Genomic DNA, 21,268 nt, shown 5'->3' with positions numbered 1-21,268 from the left:
CATTGTTTTAAAGTAAAAACAATTCAAATCAATTAACAATTGAAATCAAAGCTATAAAAACAGCATAAAACTAATTAATAGTTAAAACATTTAAACAGATAAAAACCCTGGAAGGCCAGGCCAAACAGATAGGTTTTAAGGGCTCTCCTGAAGGCCAGCAATGAACTCAAGAGTACAGATTTCTGCCGGTAGAGCATTCCCTGGGGCAGCTACAGAGAAGGCCCGCCTCTGAGTCTCTACCAGGGTGACTGGTGGTAACTGAAGACAGACCTCCTCAAATTAACTTAACGTGCAGTGGGGATCATGTAGAAGAACGCGCTCTCTAAGATAACTCGGACATAAGCTGTTCAGGGCTTTAAAGGTAAACTCCAGCACTTTGTATTTTACCCAGAAACCTATCGGAGGCCAGCGTAATTGTTTCAAAACAGGCATAATATCGTCTCTCTGGGTTACCTCAGAGACCAATCTGGCTGAACTAATTGAATTTCTGAACTATGTACAAAGGCAGCCCCACATAGAATGCATTGCAATAGTTGAGCCTGGAGGTTACCAACTGATGCACCACTGTTTTGAGGTCATCCTCTTAAAGGAATGGGCGCAGATGTCGAATCAGCTGAAGCTGACAGAAAGCACTCCTGGCCATGGCTTCCACCTGAGATACCAGCGTGAGGCCTGGGTCCAGGAGTACTCCCAAGCTGTGCACCTGCTCCTTCTGGGGGAGTGTAACCCCATCCAGCACAGGAAGCTCTAACTCATTCCTCAAATTCTGAGCCGTACAATGAGCACCTCTAGCTTGCTTGGATTCAGCTTCAATTTGTTCTCCCTCATCTAGCCCATTACTGCCTGTGGGCAGGCTTTTAGAGGATGAGTCCCATTTCCTGATGATGAAGATGAAAAAGAGAAGTAGATTTGGGTGTCATCAGCCTACTGATAGCACCCAGCACCAAACTCCTGATGATCTCACCCCACAGTTTCATGTAGATATTAAAAAGCACTGGTGACAGATTGGAGCCCTGAGAGACTCCATATAACAGCTCCTCTTTCAAGGAGCAGCTGTCACCAAGCTCCACCATCTGGAATCTACCTGAGAGATAGGAGCGGAACCACTGCAAAGCAGTGCCCCCTATCCCCAACTCCCCCATGCAATCCAGAAGGATGCCATGGTTGATGGTATCAAACACCATCGAGAGATCCAAAAGTACCAACAGAGTCACACTCCCTCTCTCGATTCCCCAGGAAAGGTGATCCATCAAGCCAATCAAGGCTGTCTCAACCCCATAGCCAGGGGTGTAGCCACCATTGGGCGACGGGGTTCAAAGAACCTGGGCCGCCGCCCCTCAGGGGCTGCCCCTCGTGGTCCAGACACCCCCCTCCATGTCTGATGTCAGATGCAGGAGGGGCTGGTTTAGCTCCTGAGTGGGGCTGCAGGGCCCCATTTGGGAGTTAACTGGCCATTGCTGCATTCGCAGCTCAGTCAGGAGCGGTTCTTCCCTGCCTTAAAGGCAGGGACAGCTGCTTCTGTCCACACCGAGAACACAGCGCTGGCCCCAATCTAGCTCCTGAACAGGACCGCGCAGCCCTGTTTGGGAGTTAAATGGCCAGTGCTGCATTCGCAGCACAGCCAGGAGATGATCTCCCTGCCTTTAAGGCAGGAAAGAGTCACTCCTGGCTGTGCTGCAAACACAGTGCTGGCCTGAATCTAACTCCTGTACAGGGCCGCGCGGCCCAGTTTGGGAGCCAGACCATGCCCCCCACATCTGACATCAGATGTAGGGGGTGGGGCGAGTGGGGCCGCGGTAGTGGCTGGGCACGGGCTACCGCTGGTCTGGCTCTGCTACTGCCCATAGCCAGCTCTAAAGCCAGTTTGAAATGGGTCTAGATCAGGCCTGCTCAACTTAGGCCCCCCAGCTGTGTTTGGACTACAACTCCCATAAACCCCAGCCACAGGGGCCAGTAGCCAGGGATTATGGGAGTTGTAGGCCAACATCTGCAGGAGGGCCGAAGTTGAGCAGGCCTGGTCTAGATAATCAGTTTCCTCCCAAACGGCCTGGAACTGGTCAGCCACCACCCTCTCAACCACCTTGCCCAACCAAGGGAGATAGGAGATTGGCTAACTATCCATCACTAAAGGGTCCAGGGAAGGCTTAAGAAGCGGTCTAATCATTGCCTCTTTCAAACAAGGAGGCACCCTCCGCTCCCTCAGTGATGAGGTAATGATATTAACTAAGGCCCTCTCCAAAAATTTCCCTGCTAGATAGAAGCAGCCAAGTCGGGCAAGGATCCAGAGAACAAGTGGTAGGCCACACTGGCCCAAGCAGCTTGTCCACATCCTCAGGAGTCACAGATTGAAACTGATCCAACCTAGTACTGCAAGAGGGATTGCTGGACACCTTCTTCATAGATGTTTCCGAAATAGTGGAGTCCCAGTCAGCCCATATACAGGAGATTTTGTCCACAAAGAACCCATTAAGAGCGTCACAGCAGAACAACCCTGGGAACTGATTTGAAACAGAAGGAGCAGATATTAGAATCCTCACAACCTGGGATAGTTCTGCCAAACTTTTATATATAAAAGAACCACCACTGTAAAAGGTGCCTCTTTGCCCAGTTAGTAGGGCATTGTATATAATAAGTTTATGTGTGTACAGAGTTTAGTGTGCATACACTGTACACAGATTGTACATGTGTGTGTTAGCATAACTTGTGATTAGGGCTGAAGTTATTCACTAGCCAGTGAGCTTCAAGGCAAAAGGGACTTGGAACTGGGTTTCCCACATGCACAGCACCCATATTGTAACAAAGACAATGTAGTCATGTGATCGTTTCATTCTTGAAATAAAGAGATAGAGTTTTGAAAATAATAGACATTTAATTGTAAAGGACAAAATTAAGAGTGGAGAGCTGGTCTTGTGGTAGCAAGCGTGACTTGTCCCCATAGCTAAGCAGGGTCTGCCTTGGTTGCATCTGAATGGGAGACTTGATGTGTGAGCACTGCAAGATATTCCCCTCAGGGGATAGAGCCGCTCTGGGAAGAGCAGAAGGTTTCAAGTTCCCTCCCTGGCTTCTCCAAGATAGGGCTGAGAGATTCCTGCCTGCAACCTTGGAGAAGCCACTGCCAGTCTGTGAGGACAATACTGAGCTAGATAGACCAATGGTCTGACTCAGTATATGGCAGTTTCCCATGTTCCTATGTCCCTAGGGTCAACATTCAGACAGTGCCTGGAATGGGAACAGTGTGCATACAAGTGTGTGTCCGCAAGTGCGAACACAGCCAGGCACAGCAGGATGTCAGCTGTTGTTCAGATGAAATCTCACCCACCAGGCCTCTCACCCTACTTTAGTGGCAGGCTATTTAAGTTCTACTGAGTCAGCCTGTTGATGTCCCCCACTTCCACACAACCTGCTTCTTCAGCTGTCAGAACATCAGTTGAATGAAATGACTGTATTATGATTTTTCTTGCAGAGAACGTGCACCCACATTTTTATATATTCTGATATCTATTCATTCTCATAAAAAGTAACATAAAGAAGAGCAGGGCATAGGGACTGAGTAGAATAACAAATGTCAAATATACAGGGAGCAATTTTGCTCCAGGGTCCCAGATCTTGTGACTGAAACAGGTTCTGATGCAACCAAAAGGGAATCTCTCTTAATAATTTTTTTAAAAAAACATTGCACAATTACACTGCTCTCTATGTGGACCACATAGGTGTCAACACACCTACAGTACATGTGTTGACACCTACATAGAAAAGGACCATACTAGCCTCCCTTTGGCTCCAGTCCAGATAAAGTTTTGTTTAAAGCAATGGGATTTGTTAGCCTCAACTCTTGGTTTCAGTGGGACTTTGTGGGCCAGATGACTTACATGTTACATGCAAATGTGTGTAATGGAAACAGATGGCCATTTTTGAAAAGAAGAAGGTAAGGGCAAGTTGGAGCAGGGGAACAGTAGGCAGAGGAAGGGTTAAACACTTCATTCCCCAGTCACTCCTGCACTCCCAATCACCTACCCTGGGAGAGGTTGCCTCAAGTTCTAAAAGGATACTTTGGGCTACCATTACATGTATTTGCATGTAATATATAGTTTGTGCCTTAGCCATGATTTAGTCTATCAATCAGTCTATCTATCTATCTATCTACCACCCTATACAAAATCTCAGTACAATTTGTGATCCAATCAAACCAAAACCTACAAATCATATAAACATGTTTAAATTACCATAAATAAAACTTTAAAACATCATCATTATTTATTTAGTTTAGTTGATTCTGAGCCTTTAAGTGCAATAGTTCTGCGAGTACTCTTAGCAGAGGACATCTACACCCATGGAGCCAGTGTGGTGTAGTGGCTAGAGTGCCGGACTAGGACCGGGGAGACCCGAGTTCAAATCCCCATTCAGCCATGAAACTAGCTGGGTGACTCTGGGCCAGTCACATCTCTCTCAGCCTAACCTGAAAGAGAAACTCAAGAATGTAGTACACCGCTCTGGGCTCCTTGGAGGAAGAGCATGATAGAAATGTAATAATAATAATAATAATTTCAAATGGGCTTTCAGGCAGGTTATGGAGTTGAGACTGCCTTGGTCAGCCTGGTAGATGAGCTCCAACTAATTAATTTTAAATGGCCTGTTTTCTATCATAAATTTGATTTTATCATTTTAATTTGTTTTATACTTGTATTTTAACTTATGTACACTGCCTAGTTAAAATATGAGTATAAAACAAGATAAAATGATAAAATCAAGTTTATGATAGAAAACAGACCATTTAAACTGCCTAGAGCCACCTAATGGCGCAGCAGGGAAATGACTTGACTAGCAAGCCAGAGGTTGCCAGTTCAGATCCCTGCTGGTATGTTTCCCAGACAATGGGAAACACCTATATCGGGCAGCAGCAATATAGGAAGGTGCTGAAAGCATCATCTCATACTGTGCGAGAGATGGCAATGGTAAACCCCTCCTGTATTCTACCAAAGACAATCACAGGGCTCTGTGATCACTAGGAGTCAACACTGACTCGACGGCACACTTTACACTGTGTAGGGATGCACATGTAAGATGGTATATAAATATGATGGATAAACAAACAAACAAACAAACATACAAATAAATAAATAAATAAATAAATAAATTTATAACTCAGCCCTCTATAATGCTTGAGCACTTGCTGCAAGGGAGAGCTATACTAAATATCACCCTGAATGCCCTGTGTGTCACAAAATACAATATGCTATTTCTACCATGAATTTCTGGAGCCAAAGTAGTAGAGATAGCCCCATGTACAGGCTATGTTGCTGCACTTTGCTTTTAGTCCCACTGAGTTCAATTACAGGACAACTCAAATGCCTGGAGCAGGAGCAGGTCCCAGGCTCCATTAAGCCACAGCAGATCCATAATGATGCAGTTCTGAAAATCAGTACTTCTGTACAGCCAGCTTCGCAGGACCCAAAGTGTTGCTTTAGAATAATTGTTGAAAAGGATACAACAGAGCTCAACAAAACACGTCAACAAGAAAAGCAAGTCATAAGTTTGAGTTTTGTTATTACTTTTCACCTTTTCCTAACTTTTAAGAGAAGTGCTTTTATAGTTCATATACATAATGCTACTAGATGCAGACTCTTCCAGACCTTAAGAACATAAGAAGTGCCCTGCTGGATCAGGCCCAAGGCCCATCTAGTCCAGCATCCTTTTTCACACAGTGGCCCACCAGATGCCTCTGGGAAGCCCATAGGCAAGAGGTGAGAACATGTCCTCTCTCCTGCTGAGGTATTTAGAGGCATCATGCCTCTGAGGTGGAGGTGGCCTATAGCCATCAGACTAGTAGCCATTGATAGACCTGTCCTCCATGAATTTGTCTAAGCCCCTTTTAAAGCCATCCAAGCTAGTGGCCATCACCACATCCCATGGCAGATAATTCCAAAGATTAATTATGTACTTTGTGGAAAAGTACTTCCTTTTGTTGGTCCTAAATTTCCCATCCTTCAGTTTTATGGGATGGCCCCTGGTTCTAGTGTTGTGAGAGAGGGAGAAAAATTTCTCTCTGTCCACTCTCTTGATTAGAGGGGATGTAGTTCATTGGCTGGGCATGTGCTTTGTGTGCAGCAGGTCCCAGGTTCAATCCATGCTGTCTCCAAAGAGGGCTGAATAGACCCTTTCTGAAATCCTGGCAAGTTGCCAATGCTAGATAAACCAGAGAGGACTTACTTGGTATAAAACATCTTCATATACATTGATTAAATGGAAAATAAAAACATTTCCCATTTGATCATGGGTCAGATTGTCAGCTTATTTCTTGACTAGAGCAGGTCAAATTGAACAAAATGATTGACTTTTCTTCTGTGGGTGCAACCAGAATGGGTTTGCTAGAATTAAAACAATTCCCAGCCTACAGAAAATGAGCACATCAGAGTAAAGGAGAGTTTGGAACTCTTCTTCATGACTTCTGTTTTTATATATCGACATCTGGAATGGGTTTTTTAAAACCTCTTCAGTGAGGGTCAAATTGCATATTACATGGGAGATCTCAGATCTCCAAGTGTATCCCCCCCCCCTCCAAAAAGCAACCATGGCGGTGGGGGGGATGGTTTTAATTGGGACCACACTGCAGGAGTAAATGACTAAATGATCCTCTTGGCCTCTAACGGCAGCACAATAATCCCCTGTGTGGCAGCTTTTAGAAGAAACAGTAGCATCAGGAGAACCAATCATAGGTCCCACATAATGCAGAGTGTGCCTTGAGAATGAGGCCTATATGATTAGGGTAGTTTCTTCTAGTTTAACCCTGAAATTTGGCCAGGGTGTGGGAGAGGTTAAACACCTTTCATTACTGGGTAACACAACTGAAGGGTCATGTGACACAGTCATAAATCACATAGGTTTATGACTGCACCCTTCCAATCTCAGAACAAAACAAAATAAAGACATGCAAAGTATGTAGAATGCAAGAGAAGGATTTTGCTCAAAGCACAATGATGAGTCAGTAACTAATATTGCAGCTGACTTCAACTTCTTTGGGAATTGGCTCCTAAGGAAATAGTGTTTAATATTGTGTTTTGCCTTTCTAAGTCTGAGAAAGTCTAAGTTTATTTGTTCAGCGTTCAGCCAAGAGCATTGCTTCGCAGAGCTTGTTATCAAATCTCTTGACTCACTGCCAATAAGCCTCTCGGGAACTGTGCAAGGGGAACAGCAAGTCAGTTGGTATTCATCAGGGAATATACCTCCGCTAAACATCAATCTGGTATTTTAATTCCATGAACCTTCTCCAGGGAATTTCCCTTATTGCTGGATTGCAAAGGTTTGGTTGTAGTAACAAATCATTCCCAATCCAGTTAAAACTTTCTAACAGTCTCATTTGGTTTTGATTGGTTTAAATCGTATTTCTATCATTATATGCTGATTAACACATTTTCATGTGGTGGTGGAATGGTAAAGCTATGGAGAATTGAGTTTTTTGGGTGTCGTTCTGAATGTCTCAACATGTGCCAGGGTCACAACTCACCACTCACATCGTCCTACATTAAAGAAACTCATGGAAACTTTTCAGCATGGGTGGACTGGCGTCCTACTCTAAAGACAAGTCTGGCCTGAGCAAAAAAAGTCAACTTGAAGTGGTCATTTCACTATTTCACTTTTTTTTAAAAAAAAAAAAGAGCTTGTACATCAGTTAATTCAAAACTGGTGAAGTAGAGCTGGTCTTGTGGCAGTGAGCATGAATTGTCCCCTTTGCTAAGCAGGGTCTGCCTTGGTTTGCATTTGGATGGGTGACTACATTTGAGCACTGTAAGATATTCCACTTAGGGAATGGGCTATAGTTCAGGGAAGAGCATCTGCATGTTTGCATGCAGAAGGTCCCAGGTAGGGACCTTCAACCCTGGTTCCAGGTAGGGCTGGGAGATTCCTTCCTGAAATGCTGAAGGGGGGAAAGGGAGCAGTTATATAACTGACATCTCTAGTAGCATATTCTTTAAGTGCCTTCTTCAAATACCTTGCAAACAGGATGACCTGGTCCAGGAGGACAGTGTCCAAGCTCAAGAGTTCATTGGCCTCCAGGAAAGGTTTGAGAACCACCACGATCCCAGCTCATTTCTCTACATTCTTCTCCCTCATGCAGTTGTACATAGAGAGTGGTTTGGATAAAAGGATACGTGTGTGTGTGTGTGTGTGTGTGTGTGTGTGTGTGTGTGTGTGTGTGAGAGAGAGAGAGAGAGAGAATCCATATATATATACACACACACACACACACACACACACACACATGGGCCAAGCTTAGCAAACATGAAATTTGGAAATCATTTGGCAATAGTTTTATTTGTAATTTGTTGTCACATATATTCTTATATTTCCAAACTATTCCCCTCTGAGTGAAATATGAGATTTTCAAAAGACCTTTTAAAGAATGGTCTTGGCTTACCTATTCAACTTACTTATAACTATTTATCTACAAGTCCTACTTATTTTCAACCATATTGGACGTGAGTAAATTTAGCAGCGGTTTATGCTTGGGATTCTGCCCCTATATCATATGAAACATAATCTCTGCAAAAAGAAAGGTAAAGCTATAGAGCCACCTTCTGGCGCTAAGTAGCTACAACATCATTGGTACGGGTTTTATTATTTACATTATTTCTTCACTGCCTTTCAAAATGTGCATAAAGTGGCTTTTAAAAAACAAGCATAATATAAATCCAATTGAAAACAGTAAAAATAAATTAATTTACAAAAGATACAGAATCAACGGTAAAAATCTCCATCTAATGCCCAAATGCCTGGCAGAATTTAATTCCAGCCATGAAATTCTAGATCATGGAACAAATGTCAAAGATTGAATCCATCACTACCAAATGTTCAAAACATTTAGAAAATATTATCTTGGAATCATATGCCAAGCTTTAAAATCATGATTTTTTTAAACTTTTGCTAACTGAGTGCCTTTCAAAATGGTGATTCTCTGATATTTAGCAGGGAGAGAACAACTGGCCCTGTCCAGCCCCAGCACAGCATCTGTCCAGTGGCTATTGCTGGTGTCTATCTTAAGTTTATTTTTAGACTGTGAGCCCTTTGGTGACAGGGAACCATCTTATTTGTTTATCATTCTTTGTAAATTGCTTTGAGCACTTTCATTTAAAAACAGTATATAAATATTCACCACAGTAGTAGATTTGAAAACAATTTGATAATAATCATATTTGCCCTTTGATGTCAGAATATTTCAGATACACTGTCATTACATTGCAAAGTGATACTTGCAAAGTGATACTTGGGTGTAAAAACCTACATACTGAGTCCAGGTAAAGAAGGATGGGTAGAAATGACAGGTGTTATACTTTATACTTCACCTTCAGTGACCTGGCTATCACCATCCTATGATTCCTCCCGTGCTGCTCTGGATCAAATGTATTTACTAATTTTATTTATTTCATTTCATTTATATACTTACAGTATTTTCTTCCAAGGGTCTCAGAGTGATGTACATGGTTCTCCACTCCCCATTTTATTCTCACAACACCCCTGTGAGGTAGTTTTGGCTGAGAGAGGATGACTGACCCAGTCTCACTCAGTATGTTTTGTGGCTGAATTGGAATTCGAACCCAAGCCTCCCCACTCTAACCACTGCCCCATACTGGCTTTCTAAGATGAATTAATGTGGGTTCTACTCACAGGTTTAAAATATTATGGAAGATTATGTACCAAGATGGAAACACCCGCTTAATTAGGTGTACACAGTTACTTATCCCACCCTTATTCCAAGAGCAGAAGATAACCTCAAACAGCATGGAAGCAATCACAGGATGCAGAGAGCTTACTATTGGAAGAAGTAAAGGTAAACCAGGCCTCAAGCTAACAGACAAATGAACCTGTTAACAGGTGTGATAAGCATAATTATCTATCTATATATAAAGTTGCTTGAGCCTCACTCACCCACCCATGATATTTACAGACCAAAGCATGAAAGAAACATGCTGTTTTGCAGGTAGGTTCCATAATTCACCCACACTTCTTCAAATACCTTGAAGAATCAAACCCCCTGGGGAAATTCCTTAATTTCCCTAGAAAATGCAGGAAAACTCTCCCATTGGAAAAGCCTGGGAAATTCTGACAAACTTTGGCAGTTTTCTCGGGTACTTTTACAGACAGGAAATCCAGACTTTTAACAGAATGATGAAGAAACAAACACACTATAATGTTTCAGTCTATCCTTGAGTCAGGGTGTGTCACCCATTCAAGACACGGGCAAGGGCAGAAATGTCTGAACCTGGCCTTTCGTAGGCCCACATTGTTAGGGGAGGGGTGTAGTTTATTCCACACACAGTTCACTAATTTGATTCTTTGATATATTTGTGGCCCCTTTTACCCAAATGGAAATGTGTCTGTGTCTTCCTTGTGGCTGGGGTGTGGGGCAAAGCAGTTCCTCCGGTCATCAGCTAGGAAGGAGTGAAGGGTGAGTGAATGCTCCTTTTTTGGTGCAGGAGGAAAATTTACCATCCTTGTGCTAGATCAGTTAGCAAGCGCTTCAGAGGGAAGGGGAGAGCAGAAAAAAAAATCATACTCCCCTCCCACATGACCATGATCTGCTTTATTCTGGAACACAGCAAATGTGCATGTGCTTCCTTTGCTGCATTTGTACTTCATAAGTCAGGATGTCGGCCAAAGTCTTCAAGTAGTAAGAAACTCCACAGATTTAACCTTGTACCTCTCTTTTATATTGCTCTTTGATTTTTTTAACGTAACATGATGTAAGCATTATGTAAATTTGTATTATACTGTTCTTGAGGGCATGCATTCCATATAAACTTCTAGCTCCCAGAAGTTGTCTGAGAAATAAAGTGGCCTCTGACAATACAGAAATTGGCCACCCCATCCCTGATCAACAAGGGGTGTCCTCCTGAGAGGAACTATGAATGTCATATGCATCAATCATGCCTTTTGTAGACGCTCTAAGAGAAAACTGGTTTTATGTTTTGTGACTGATCAGGATGGACACATAATATGTTTGGTTCCATGACATCAATTGACTGCACAGGGTACATGACACTGGTTTTGTGTACTTAGGAATATGGTGCTCCTGGTATTACTGACATATTTGGTAGTTTAAATTGGAATATGGGTCACCACTAGAGAACCCTTGCAATCTATTTTCAAAGCCATACAATAAAATAACTCATTATTCTTCTGGAACATTTGTGGCTGATTACAGATTTTCCAGTTCATTGGAGGTTCCATCATATTCTTGAATAGAAGCGTACTTAACTGGAAGTGGCGGTGGCTTGAAAGATGGTGGTCTGTTTAGACTAAAATGAAAATAATGTCTTAAAAACATGCAGCAAATGTATAACAGTGCACATTTTAAAAAAATAGACACATTTAAGAAGCAAGTAGCTATTCTGAAAAGATAATAGCCAAATGGCATTATTGTCATATGTTTATTATCATTCTGTGCTCACTGAATGCATGAAGGGTGTGTGATGTTTTTGGTTAATCCATTCCTTGATCCAGGACAGCTTCTGAATGGGGCTTTGAATGGCCCTTGCTAACTGGGCAAAGAGGCACCTTTTACCGTGGTGATTCTCTTTATTTAGCAGGGGGAGAGTAACTGGCCCTATCCACCCCCAGCACAGTACTTCCAGTGACTGTTGCTGGTGTGTGTCTTATGTTTCTTTTTAGAATGTGAGCCCTTTGGGGACAGGGAGCCATCTTATTTGTTTATTTCTCTTTGTAAACCGCCCTGAGCCATTTTTGGAAGGGCGGTATAGAAATTGGATTATTATTATTATTATTATTATTTAGTTACTTGTATTCCAGTCCTGGAGTAGAGGCGGGGCTAACAAACAGCCAGCAGCAAGAGCACTGAAAAGCAGTCTGCACTTGCCTCTCTGTACATAATATCTATTTCACTAAACTATTAATATTCCTGATTAGACTCCACTGCCTTGTCCTTCTATACCACAACTCTTCTCCCTTGAATTCCACAGAGGGAGTGACATGCTGGTTAGCTATGTCCACTGCACCAATCTTCTGGCTGGAGTCGGCCTCCAAATAACACAAAGCAGTTAGTGCTGCCCTTTGCAATCAAGTACTGAATGTACAGGTGAAACTCGGAAAATTAGAATATCGTGCAAAAGTCCATTAATTTCAGTAATGCAAATTAAAAGGTGAAACTGATATATGAGACAGACGCATTACATGCAAAGTGAGATAAGTCAAGCCTTAATTTGCTATAATTGTGATGATCATGGCGTACAGCTCATGAAAACCCCAAATCCACAATCTCAGAAAATTAGAATATTACATGGAACCAAGAAGACAAGGATTGAAGAATAGAACAATATCGGACCTCTGAAAAGTATACAGTGTACTGTGCTTGATTGGCCAGCAAACCCGCCTGACCTGACCCCATAGAGAACCACTCAGACTGTCCAGAAGGATACCATGATCAATGGTATCGAAAGCTGCCAAGAGATCCAAGAGGACCAACAGAGTCACACTTCCTCTGTCGATTCCCAATTGGAGATCATCCATCATGATGACCAAGGCAGTCTGATGCCTACCTAAAAAGCCAGTTTGAAATGGGTCCAAATACTGTGGATGTCAATGAAGATAGCAGCCGGGCAGGAGCATTATTTTTAACTTGCTTAATCCGCACAGAGCATCTGTGCGCTAGTACTTGATTGCTCCCCTCACCCCCTGCCACAACCCCCCTTACCTCAGAGATCTCTTCACCTGAGCCACACTCCTGCTCCTCCATCTGGTTGCTTCCATCCCCCTGACACCTCTTGGTCACTCCTCCATCCCTTTACTCCATCCCCCTCACCCCTCTTGGTTGCGGCTGCAGCATTGCTGGAGCCTATTGGCCAAGCTGCCCCTCACCCAAGCCCTGCTCCTCCCCACAGGAGTAGCAGCAGCGGTTGACCAGGCCTTTCTTCGCTGCCATCACCGCCATGGCTGCTCGTTCCCCTCAGGCCACTGACAGGCTCAGGCCTGTCCCTTGCCTGCCTCCTTCCCTCCACCAATGGCCTTGGTAGCCCCAAACAGCAGCAGTGGTTGACTGGGCTCTTCCTTACTGCCAATAGGTGCCACTATGGCCACTCGTTCCCCTCAGGCCACTGACAGGCTCAGGCCTATCCCTTGCCCTTCCTTCCTTCTCTCTTCCCCTCCCTTCTTTTTCTCTCTTTCTCCTCCACTCCCTCTTCCCCTCTGTCTTTCTTTCCTCGCCTCTCTCCCCCCCCCACCTTTCTGAGTTAACAGATCTTGTTCATCTTCTTTTCTCATCTAATTCACACAGTGGCAGCCTCCTTCTCCTGAAGGGACTCTTTCCTTCCTCACAACCTCGCTCTTTGCACACACCTGCCCACTATTCTTATATATATATATAGATTCCTCTCCTCTACAATCAAGAATATTTTCCAACCAGTAACAGATGCAATCCAACTGTCCTTAAGCATCAAAGTCTCCTCCTCCCTATCTGCATATGGAATCTCCACTGCCCAATCAACATGGTGCTTCTGCTTGCGAAATCTCGCAAGAGCTGCCACACATGGGATTAGAAATGGGTATGCCTTGGAGAATTATATATATAGATTATTATTACTATTATTGTATATTCAACATATGACTCAGAGAAAATAAGCCTTGGGTTTTTCTGGCATGACTATTTTTCTCTTTCAGTTTTTCCATTGCAATGCAACCCTATGTACTATACTATATGGTGCATATATACTTAGGTTGCTTGAGCCCCACTGAAGTCACTTCAGCTCAGTGACTGTGATTTCAAAATCAATGAACTATATCCTCATCCTAGTGATATTTCTCAGAAATAAGCCCCATTGCTTTCATGGTAACCTGCTTCTCAATAATATGTTTAGTTTCAGAGTATCAAATGCTGTGTGAGTCTCAGTGTACTTACATTTCCTTTTGATACTGACACCATTTCCGGATACCTAAAATGATTAAAAACGTGCAGAAGAGAATCAGGGCTGCTACAACTGCTGGCCAGGAGAACTTTGTCTGTCCTGCATTTGTTGTAGTACCTGAGAAAATAACAGAAAACCCCAGCTATCATAATTCAGAAACAATTAACCAAACCTTAAAACACATTTCTCACATTTACAAACTGGAACCTGTTTCCAGCAATACTATGAATGCCATCCCTAGAGAAGCTCACATGGTGCTAATATCAATGTCTTCCTGATGGCAGAAAATACTTTTTCATTTGAAAGGTTGGTTTGAATTGTGATTTAATTCTCGAAAGGTTGGTTTTAATTGTTGTTTTATGGTTCAGCTGGTTTTTATAAATGGATGCTGCTGTTTCCACGTGATTTTGTTTTCGTTATTGTAAGATTTTGAGTTACATTGTTTTGTTCTTTTAACAGTACTCTCTTCTGGGAGCTTATGTTGAAGTGCAGCTGATAGATGCACGAAATAAATGAATTTAATAAATACTTGCCCACCACACACACAAGGTGTTCCAGGCAGTCACACACAAGAAACAAATTGTGTGAAGCAGCTGCTCACCAGGAAGGCAGCAGTTGCTGTGATCAACGCAGCTAAAGCGTCACTGTGATTGGGGTGGTCCTTTCATGAGGCAAGGTGGGACAGTCACCTCCGGCAGATTTATTGGGGGAATAGCAGGGTAGCAAGATGCCACCTGCCATTGCCATCAGAGCAGCTCTTTGGGACTGATTTGAATCTTGCAAAGAGTGCCTCTGATCACACTCCTTGCAGGAAGCATGAGGAGAACAGAGAAGGCTTCCAGCAGCCTTCCCTTCCTGCTCCCTCTTGCAATTTCAAAGCTGACAAGAGTTGGTTTTGAAAGAGAGCTGAGCCCCGCCTGCCCCACCAGGTTGATGGAGCAAGGCAGTATTTTGCACCTTACCTCAGTCACTGCAATACCTTGGGCTGCCTCTGGCTGGGTTCATACAACACATTTCTTCAAATGCAGTAGAAGAAAGACTAGGCTGCTTGGATGTATAATGATGGTGTGACCTGGTCCTAGATTGCAGATCAACAGGGCTGACTTCAGTACGTGAAAGCCTTGAGCAAATGTTTGGAGCCCAGTGCCACAGGAGGGAGCGCCATCATTACTTCTGCACTGCCCCTGGATTCTCTAATTTCCACCCTCCTTCCTGCCAGCCTGCTGGAGGTGTCATTTTAATTCTCTTGCAGTGTCTGGAATGACATTGCACTAGAGCATTGCAGGAGAATTGTTAAAATGGTGACTACGTTGGCTGCCCTGGTACTGAGAAGCGAGGCACTGCTGCCCGTCACTACTTACTGTCCAAAGCCCACCATGGCCCACACTCAACATGGGGATCATAACAGGGCACTTTGTTCAGGGCCCCCTCCAACTTGGAGCTGGCCCTGCACATTAGTTCATCAGTGAATCCATGCAGCTTTTGAAAGGATATATGGAAGTACCAGTTAGCTCTATAAAAGAGAGCAGAAAACTCAGGCCCTCTTGAAGGACTGCAGAGACTGGGGTAGGACAGAGGCAAGCAATCCATTCGTAAGTATGTATACTCCACGTCCAAACTGTGTGCAGCTTTGTAGGTCATGACTGGCATTGTGAAGTGTGCCACTGCTGTGAGCTCCCAGCAACCCACTCCATTCAGGATATAGGCAGCCAGATCCTACACAAAGACAGCCTTTAATGGCAGGCCCCCATGGAACGTATTTTCAAGTCAGTAGTAGCATCTGGAGGTAAGCTATTTAAATACTTCCTTGCTGTTCCTCAATTTCTGCCCACACAGGCATCCTCAGATTGCACCATGTACTCTCCTGGGACCAAAGAGAAGAGACCAAAATAGCTACTACGTTGACAGGCATAATTACTTTCCTGTGACTGCTTAGGTATTCATAAAAGGTTTGGTTGAACAAATGTACACATAAGCAAACTAATGATGATCAGAAGGTGGCAGAAGGACACAAGGCAAAGAGGCAGAGATCTTATCTGAACTGCATACCATGGTATTTGGTCACTGAGAATTTTTAATGTGAGACTAATGAAATAATGTTTCCATTAGTGAAGAAAAGTCAGCTGAAATGTTTATATTTTATTGTACTGATATGCATCATAGCCTTTTTAAAAAAAGTGATATAATGGGCCAGAAGAAAGATGTGCTCACTGACTCAAAATGGGAAAGTCTATGAAGGAAAACGGGATATTGTGCAGTTTGTTCTTCTGTTGATGTTCCCACACAGGAGTGCTAAAGATCAGACACTCATAACTGGCCCCATAACTGGACTCCAAAGCTCTTGCCCCACACTGCATGGTATAGTGGTTAGAGTGTTAGTTTAGGACTTGAGAGACCAAAGTTCAAATTTCTGTTTACTCACTGGATGACTCTGGGAAAGTCACTTATCTCTCAGCCTAACCTACTTCTCTGGGTTGTTATGAGGATAAAAACAATCAAGTTCACTGCTCTGGGTTCCTCAGAGGAAGAGGATATAAATGCCAGTCGATGAATCAAACAAACAGCACTGTGTTGGATTTGACATAGAGGGGTTTTTGGAAGGTTGGAGAGACCGATTCCTTTCCCCTGCAGTTCCCACCTAACCGATCCAGGGCCAGCATCAGGGCTTGGCCTTGATGGACAATTGCCAAGTACTCTCAGAAGGGCCGATTATTGATCCCTGATCCCACCTCTGTGCCCAGAGCCTTTGTGTGGTGGTGGTGGTGGTGGAGCAACTCTCTTGGGGCTTGCCCAGGTAAGAGGGGGCCCATGAGGTTTTTCACACCCGGCTTTTAGTTGTCACCTTATCTGGAATGGAGGTGTGTTTTCACATATTGGCCAAATTTACCCCAAAGTCCCTGCAAGCTATCAGGGAATGATTCACACACAATGCCGCTTCCCGCCTCCGTGCCCGAGCGGTGCGGCGGGGGGTGGGGTTGTGCACCCGGCCTGAGAAGCAGGCACGGCAGCGCCATCTTGGCCCCCTCCACGTGGCCAGGGGCCTGGCCAATCAGGAGAGGGGGCCAGGGGAAGGAGCTAGCCCGGCAGCCTCCTCACGGGCAGTCTCTAAGAAGGCAGAACCAGAACCAGCTGCATGACAGCAGCAGCTCACACCCTGGGAGCAGAAGTGGCAGAGTGGTAAGGCGGCCGAGGGCAAGGGACCAGCGGCCACTAATGATAAGATTGAGCACTACCCCCAGTGGGAGGTGTCCCTGCCCCTGGGCGATCACTTGTTGCTCGCCACCAAGGAAAAGATATGGAGGAATGAATTTGTTGATATGTTCTCATTATTGTTCCAGGAAACAGAACCCAGAGAAGGGGAAAAGGGGGACCTGAGGGACAAAGAAAGACTCAGATACAAAACAGTTGACCGTAACTGGTCCATGAGGATCATGGGCCCCAACCGGCCTGGGTGTGGAGAATTCTCTGACAGTGGACACTTAACAGTAAAATCTGCTGCTACACCCGCCAAGGGCCAGATGCCCAGTGCTGTGGACCAGTTTCGTCAGCCTTGTTGGGAATTTGCATCAGCAGGGATGTGTTCGCGCTGCCTGTGTCGTTTTCGGCATGCATGCACTATTTGCGGAGGCCCCCACTCATTCAACTCCTGTCCGAAGGGGCATTGGCCTCGGCCCGGCCCCAGAGATGGGCCCGCTGCCAGAAAAGGGGGTAGCCCCGCTCCGGCAAAAGGGACCTAGCCCCATAAGGCTGGGTCCTCTGTTGCAGCTTCTGCAGCAGTACCCGGTAGTGCAGGATAGGGGTTATCTGGGGGAAGGGTTTCAAAGTTCCTTATCCCGGATCCCTTATCAGGGTCCCAGGGTTAGTTTCTGGGCAGCAAATTTGCGTTCGGTTAAGGGGTTGGAGCGGATTGTAAGGGCAAAAATTGATAAAGAAGTACAGGAAGGGGGGGTGCTGGGCCCCTTCCCTGAGCCGCCCTTACCCAGCTTTAGGGTTTCCCCTCTGGGGGTGGTGCCTAAGAAGGCAAAAGGGGAATACTGTTTGATCCATCACCTCTCCTTCCCTGCTAGTGGATTAGTAAATGATGCCATACTTCACCAGCTGTGTTCTGTTAAGTACACGACTTTTGAGGCGGCAGTGGAGATGGTTCGAGTGCAGGGGAGGGGCGCATTGATGGGGAAGTGCGATATCAAGTCAGCCTTCAGGCTCCTTCCAGTCCAGCCAGTCGACTTCGACCTCCTGGGTTTTCCCTTTGGAGGCGGTTACTACATTGATAGGGCCCTGCCCATGGGCTGTTCCATCTCCTGTTCTGCCTTTGAGCATTTCAGTTCCTTTCTGGAATGGGCAGTGAGGGAGAGCGCGGGGCTCTCCTCCGTGGTGCATTTTCTAGATGACTTTCTTTTTTCTGGCCCAGGGTCTTTATCGACCTGCAAGTATCTAATGGACACATTTCATGAGCTGGTAAAGGACTGGGTGTACCATCAGTGCCAAAAAAATTGGAGGGTCCAACCACCCGGCTGGCCTTCCTAGGAATTGAAATAGATGCAGTGGCTCAGTGCTGCCGCTTGCCACCGGAGAAGGTCCTTGCTCTTGAGCGGCACCTGGGGCAGCTGCTGGACGCCAGGAAGATCACCTTGAGGAACTTACAGGTTATAGTGGGACACTTGAACTTTGCGTGCAGGGTGATTGCACCCGGCCGCGCCTTCCTTCGGAGGCTCTGTGATGCCACTAAGGGCCCCGCATCACTGGGTGCGTGTGACCCATGAGCTTAGAGAGGACTCCAGGATGTGGGTAGAATTCCTGAGGGTCTTCAATGGCATTTCCCTGTGGCGCACCAAATTCCTGCTAGAAGAAGAGCTCCAAGTTCAGTCCGATGCAGCAGGGGTGGTGGTGTACGGTTTTGGGCTTTTCTTCCAGAGACGGTGGTGCACATCCATGTGGCTCCCAGACTGGGAAGAAAGGGGAGTGATGCAAGATATGACGTTCCTTGAGTTCTTCCCGATAGTGGTCGCGGTGCACATCTAGGCCAGGGATTTTGAAGACAGGGTTGTCCAGTTCTGGTGTGATATCATGGCCACAGTGCAGGTGATCAACTCGGGGGCTTCCAGGAGTCCCTGGGTAATGTGCTTGGTTCGCTGCTTCACGCTGCAGTGCCTGTGCCACAACATTCTTTTCGCTGCATGGCATGTGCCTGGGCTGGATAACAGTGTTGCAGATGCACTCTCTCGGATGCAGGAGGAGTGCTTTCGACCTCTCGCCCCAGCAGCCAGGGAGCTTCCTGAAGTTTTTCCACCCCACCTATGGAACCTTGGATTCTAGAGGCGGAGGAGGCCATTCACCTATCCCTAGCACCTAGCACAAGAGTGCACTATGTGTCGGCAGTCTGTGAGTTCCATGTATTCAGGGTTGCTACAGGGCTGGAGGACCTATGGCCTATCCCAGTTGAGCACATAATGCGCTATAGCACACATTTACATGGGAGGGGCTTGGCTCCATTGGGTCCATTGGGGGTAGGTTGGCAGCACTTGTTTTCCAGGCAAAAACAAAGGGGTTTGTGGACTCCACGACTGACGTCCGGGTGCGCAGAATGCTCGAGGGATGGGCACGGGAACACCCCTCTCACCCAGATTCAAGGGTCCCTCTGGCGCCAACAACCCTGCAACAGGTGCGCCAACTTTTTAATGATATTTGTTTTTCCAACTTTGAGGTACGGCTGCTTAGGGCTTCCTGCCTTGTGGCCTTCTTTGGTGCACTGCGAATCAGTGAGCTGCTCGCCTCCTCCAGGTCTGATATGTCGGCACAGGCCCTGCAGGGTGGGGACACCCGGGTCGAGAGGGACAAGGTGGTGTTGCGCCTGAGGGGGGCTAAGACTGACCAGAAGGGCAAGGGAGCCACCATCACCCTGGCAGAGGGGTCTGACGAGGGCCTTTGCCAGGTGCAGGCCATGAAGGATTACATGGTGGTTCGTGGGGAGGGAGAAGGCCAGTTGTTCTGTCATGTGGACACTGCGCCATTGACGCGCTTCAGTTTCTGGGCTCTGGTTAAGTAGGCTTTGAGGAAGGTCTAGACCTGTGGGTTTATGGCACCCACTCCTTTCAGATAGGGGCAGCATCTTCAGTGGCGGCGGGGCTGCCTGAAAACCGCATCCGGGACTTAGGGAGGTGGCATTCGTCCGCATGTCGCCACTACATACACCCGCTACCACAGTGATGGCCTGCAGAAGTAACACCCAGTTTTGTCTTGTAGACGGTCGGGTACCTCCTTTCCCTTTGCAGATACTCATCTGCACAGCTATGTGTTTTGAGCCAGTCAGCGAGCTCGGCAGACCAGCTTAGGTACCCAGTTGGCCCTGGCAGGAGCGGCGGAAGTGGAGTGATGGGGTGCCGAGGAATGCTGTGGAACCTTTTCCTTGCACTTCTAGATGAGTACATCGCCACAAAGGGGGCACCACACATCTTGGTTGTTCACCTGGGAGGCAACGACAAGCAATCAAGGATTTTTGGGGCCTGGCGGCCCGATGGCCTGAGATGCGGTTGGTCTGGTCCAACCTGCTCCCAAGGATATGCTGGAGGGGCCGGGGGTGGGGGCTGTGCTTCAATAGGGCATGTAAGAAAGTAAACAAGGCGGTTGAGAGAGCGATCACCGCCTTAGGGGAGACAGTAATACAGCACCCTGACATACGAGTGCAGGATGCGACCCTGTATAGAGGGGATGGAGTGCATCTCTCCAACCAGGGGAAGGAGGTGTTCCTCCGGGACTTGCAATGCGGTCTTCAAGGTAGATTCAGGGATTGATGTTTGGCAGGAGGACCAGTTGGGTGAGGTGGGGTCAAGGAACAGCCTTTCAGGGCTTCAACAGCCTGTAAGGTTGGGAATGGCCCCCACTCGGGGGGTGGGCATGACTCACTGGCTCAGAGCTCTGATGGCTTGGGTTGGGGGGGTGTCGGACCACCCCACCCTCGGCAGGGTGGAGCCCCGCGGTGAGAGGAGGTCAGGACTTGGAGCCTGACCAAATCAGGACCCGGCCCTTCACCCTGGTGTGTGGTGCCCTTCACTAGGAAGGGCCACCATGCCAGATGAGTACCCGCATTCTGGTTAATTGGGACCCCGTTGCAAGTGCCGTTACCTCTGTACAATAATAAAAGTAGCCCTTATTTACTCCAACTAAGCGTGTCCTGTCTTCATTGGGGGCCTGGGGGTACAATCAGGGTTTTTCATCAAGTGTAGCCTGATTTATATCCGGGGTTAAAAAAAAAATTCACATTTTGCATTGTTTTTTTGGGGCAACTTTGAGCTCACAGTAAAGCCTTGCAGAAAACCTGCAGTAAAGCCTGCTGTCTGGGAAAGCTCCATGGGGGAGAG

The 21,268-nt window shown here is 46.1% G+C and overlaps 1 protein-coding gene across 1 annotated transcript in view; it reads right to left on the bottom strand.

The window, feature by feature from the left end:
* Positions 1 to 8,325: 8,325 nt before the first annotated feature.
* CD96 (CD96 molecule) overlaps positions 8,326 to 21,268 on the bottom strand; it is a 52,958-nt gene continuing 40,015 nt past the window's right edge. Inside the window, exons 13-14 of the mRNA XM_053310096.1 lie at positions 13,904 to 14,027; positions 8,326 to 11,291 (exon numbers count right to left, since the gene is read on the bottom strand). Of these exons, the coding sequence (XP_053166071.1) occupies positions 11,192 to 11,291; positions 13,904 to 14,027 (224 nt within the window). The 3' untranslated portion in view covers positions 8,326 to 11,191. The remainder of the gene's footprint in view (positions 11,292 to 13,903; positions 14,028 to 21,268) is intronic.

The sequence above is a fragment of the Hemicordylus capensis genome, chromosome 3 (genome assembly GCF_027244095.1).
Source record: "Hemicordylus capensis ecotype Gifberg chromosome 3, rHemCap1.1.pri, whole genome shotgun sequence".
NCBI lineage: Eukaryota > Metazoa > Chordata > Lepidosauria > Squamata > Cordylidae > Hemicordylus > Hemicordylus capensis.
This window is presented reverse-complemented; position numbering and strand designations above follow the sequence as displayed.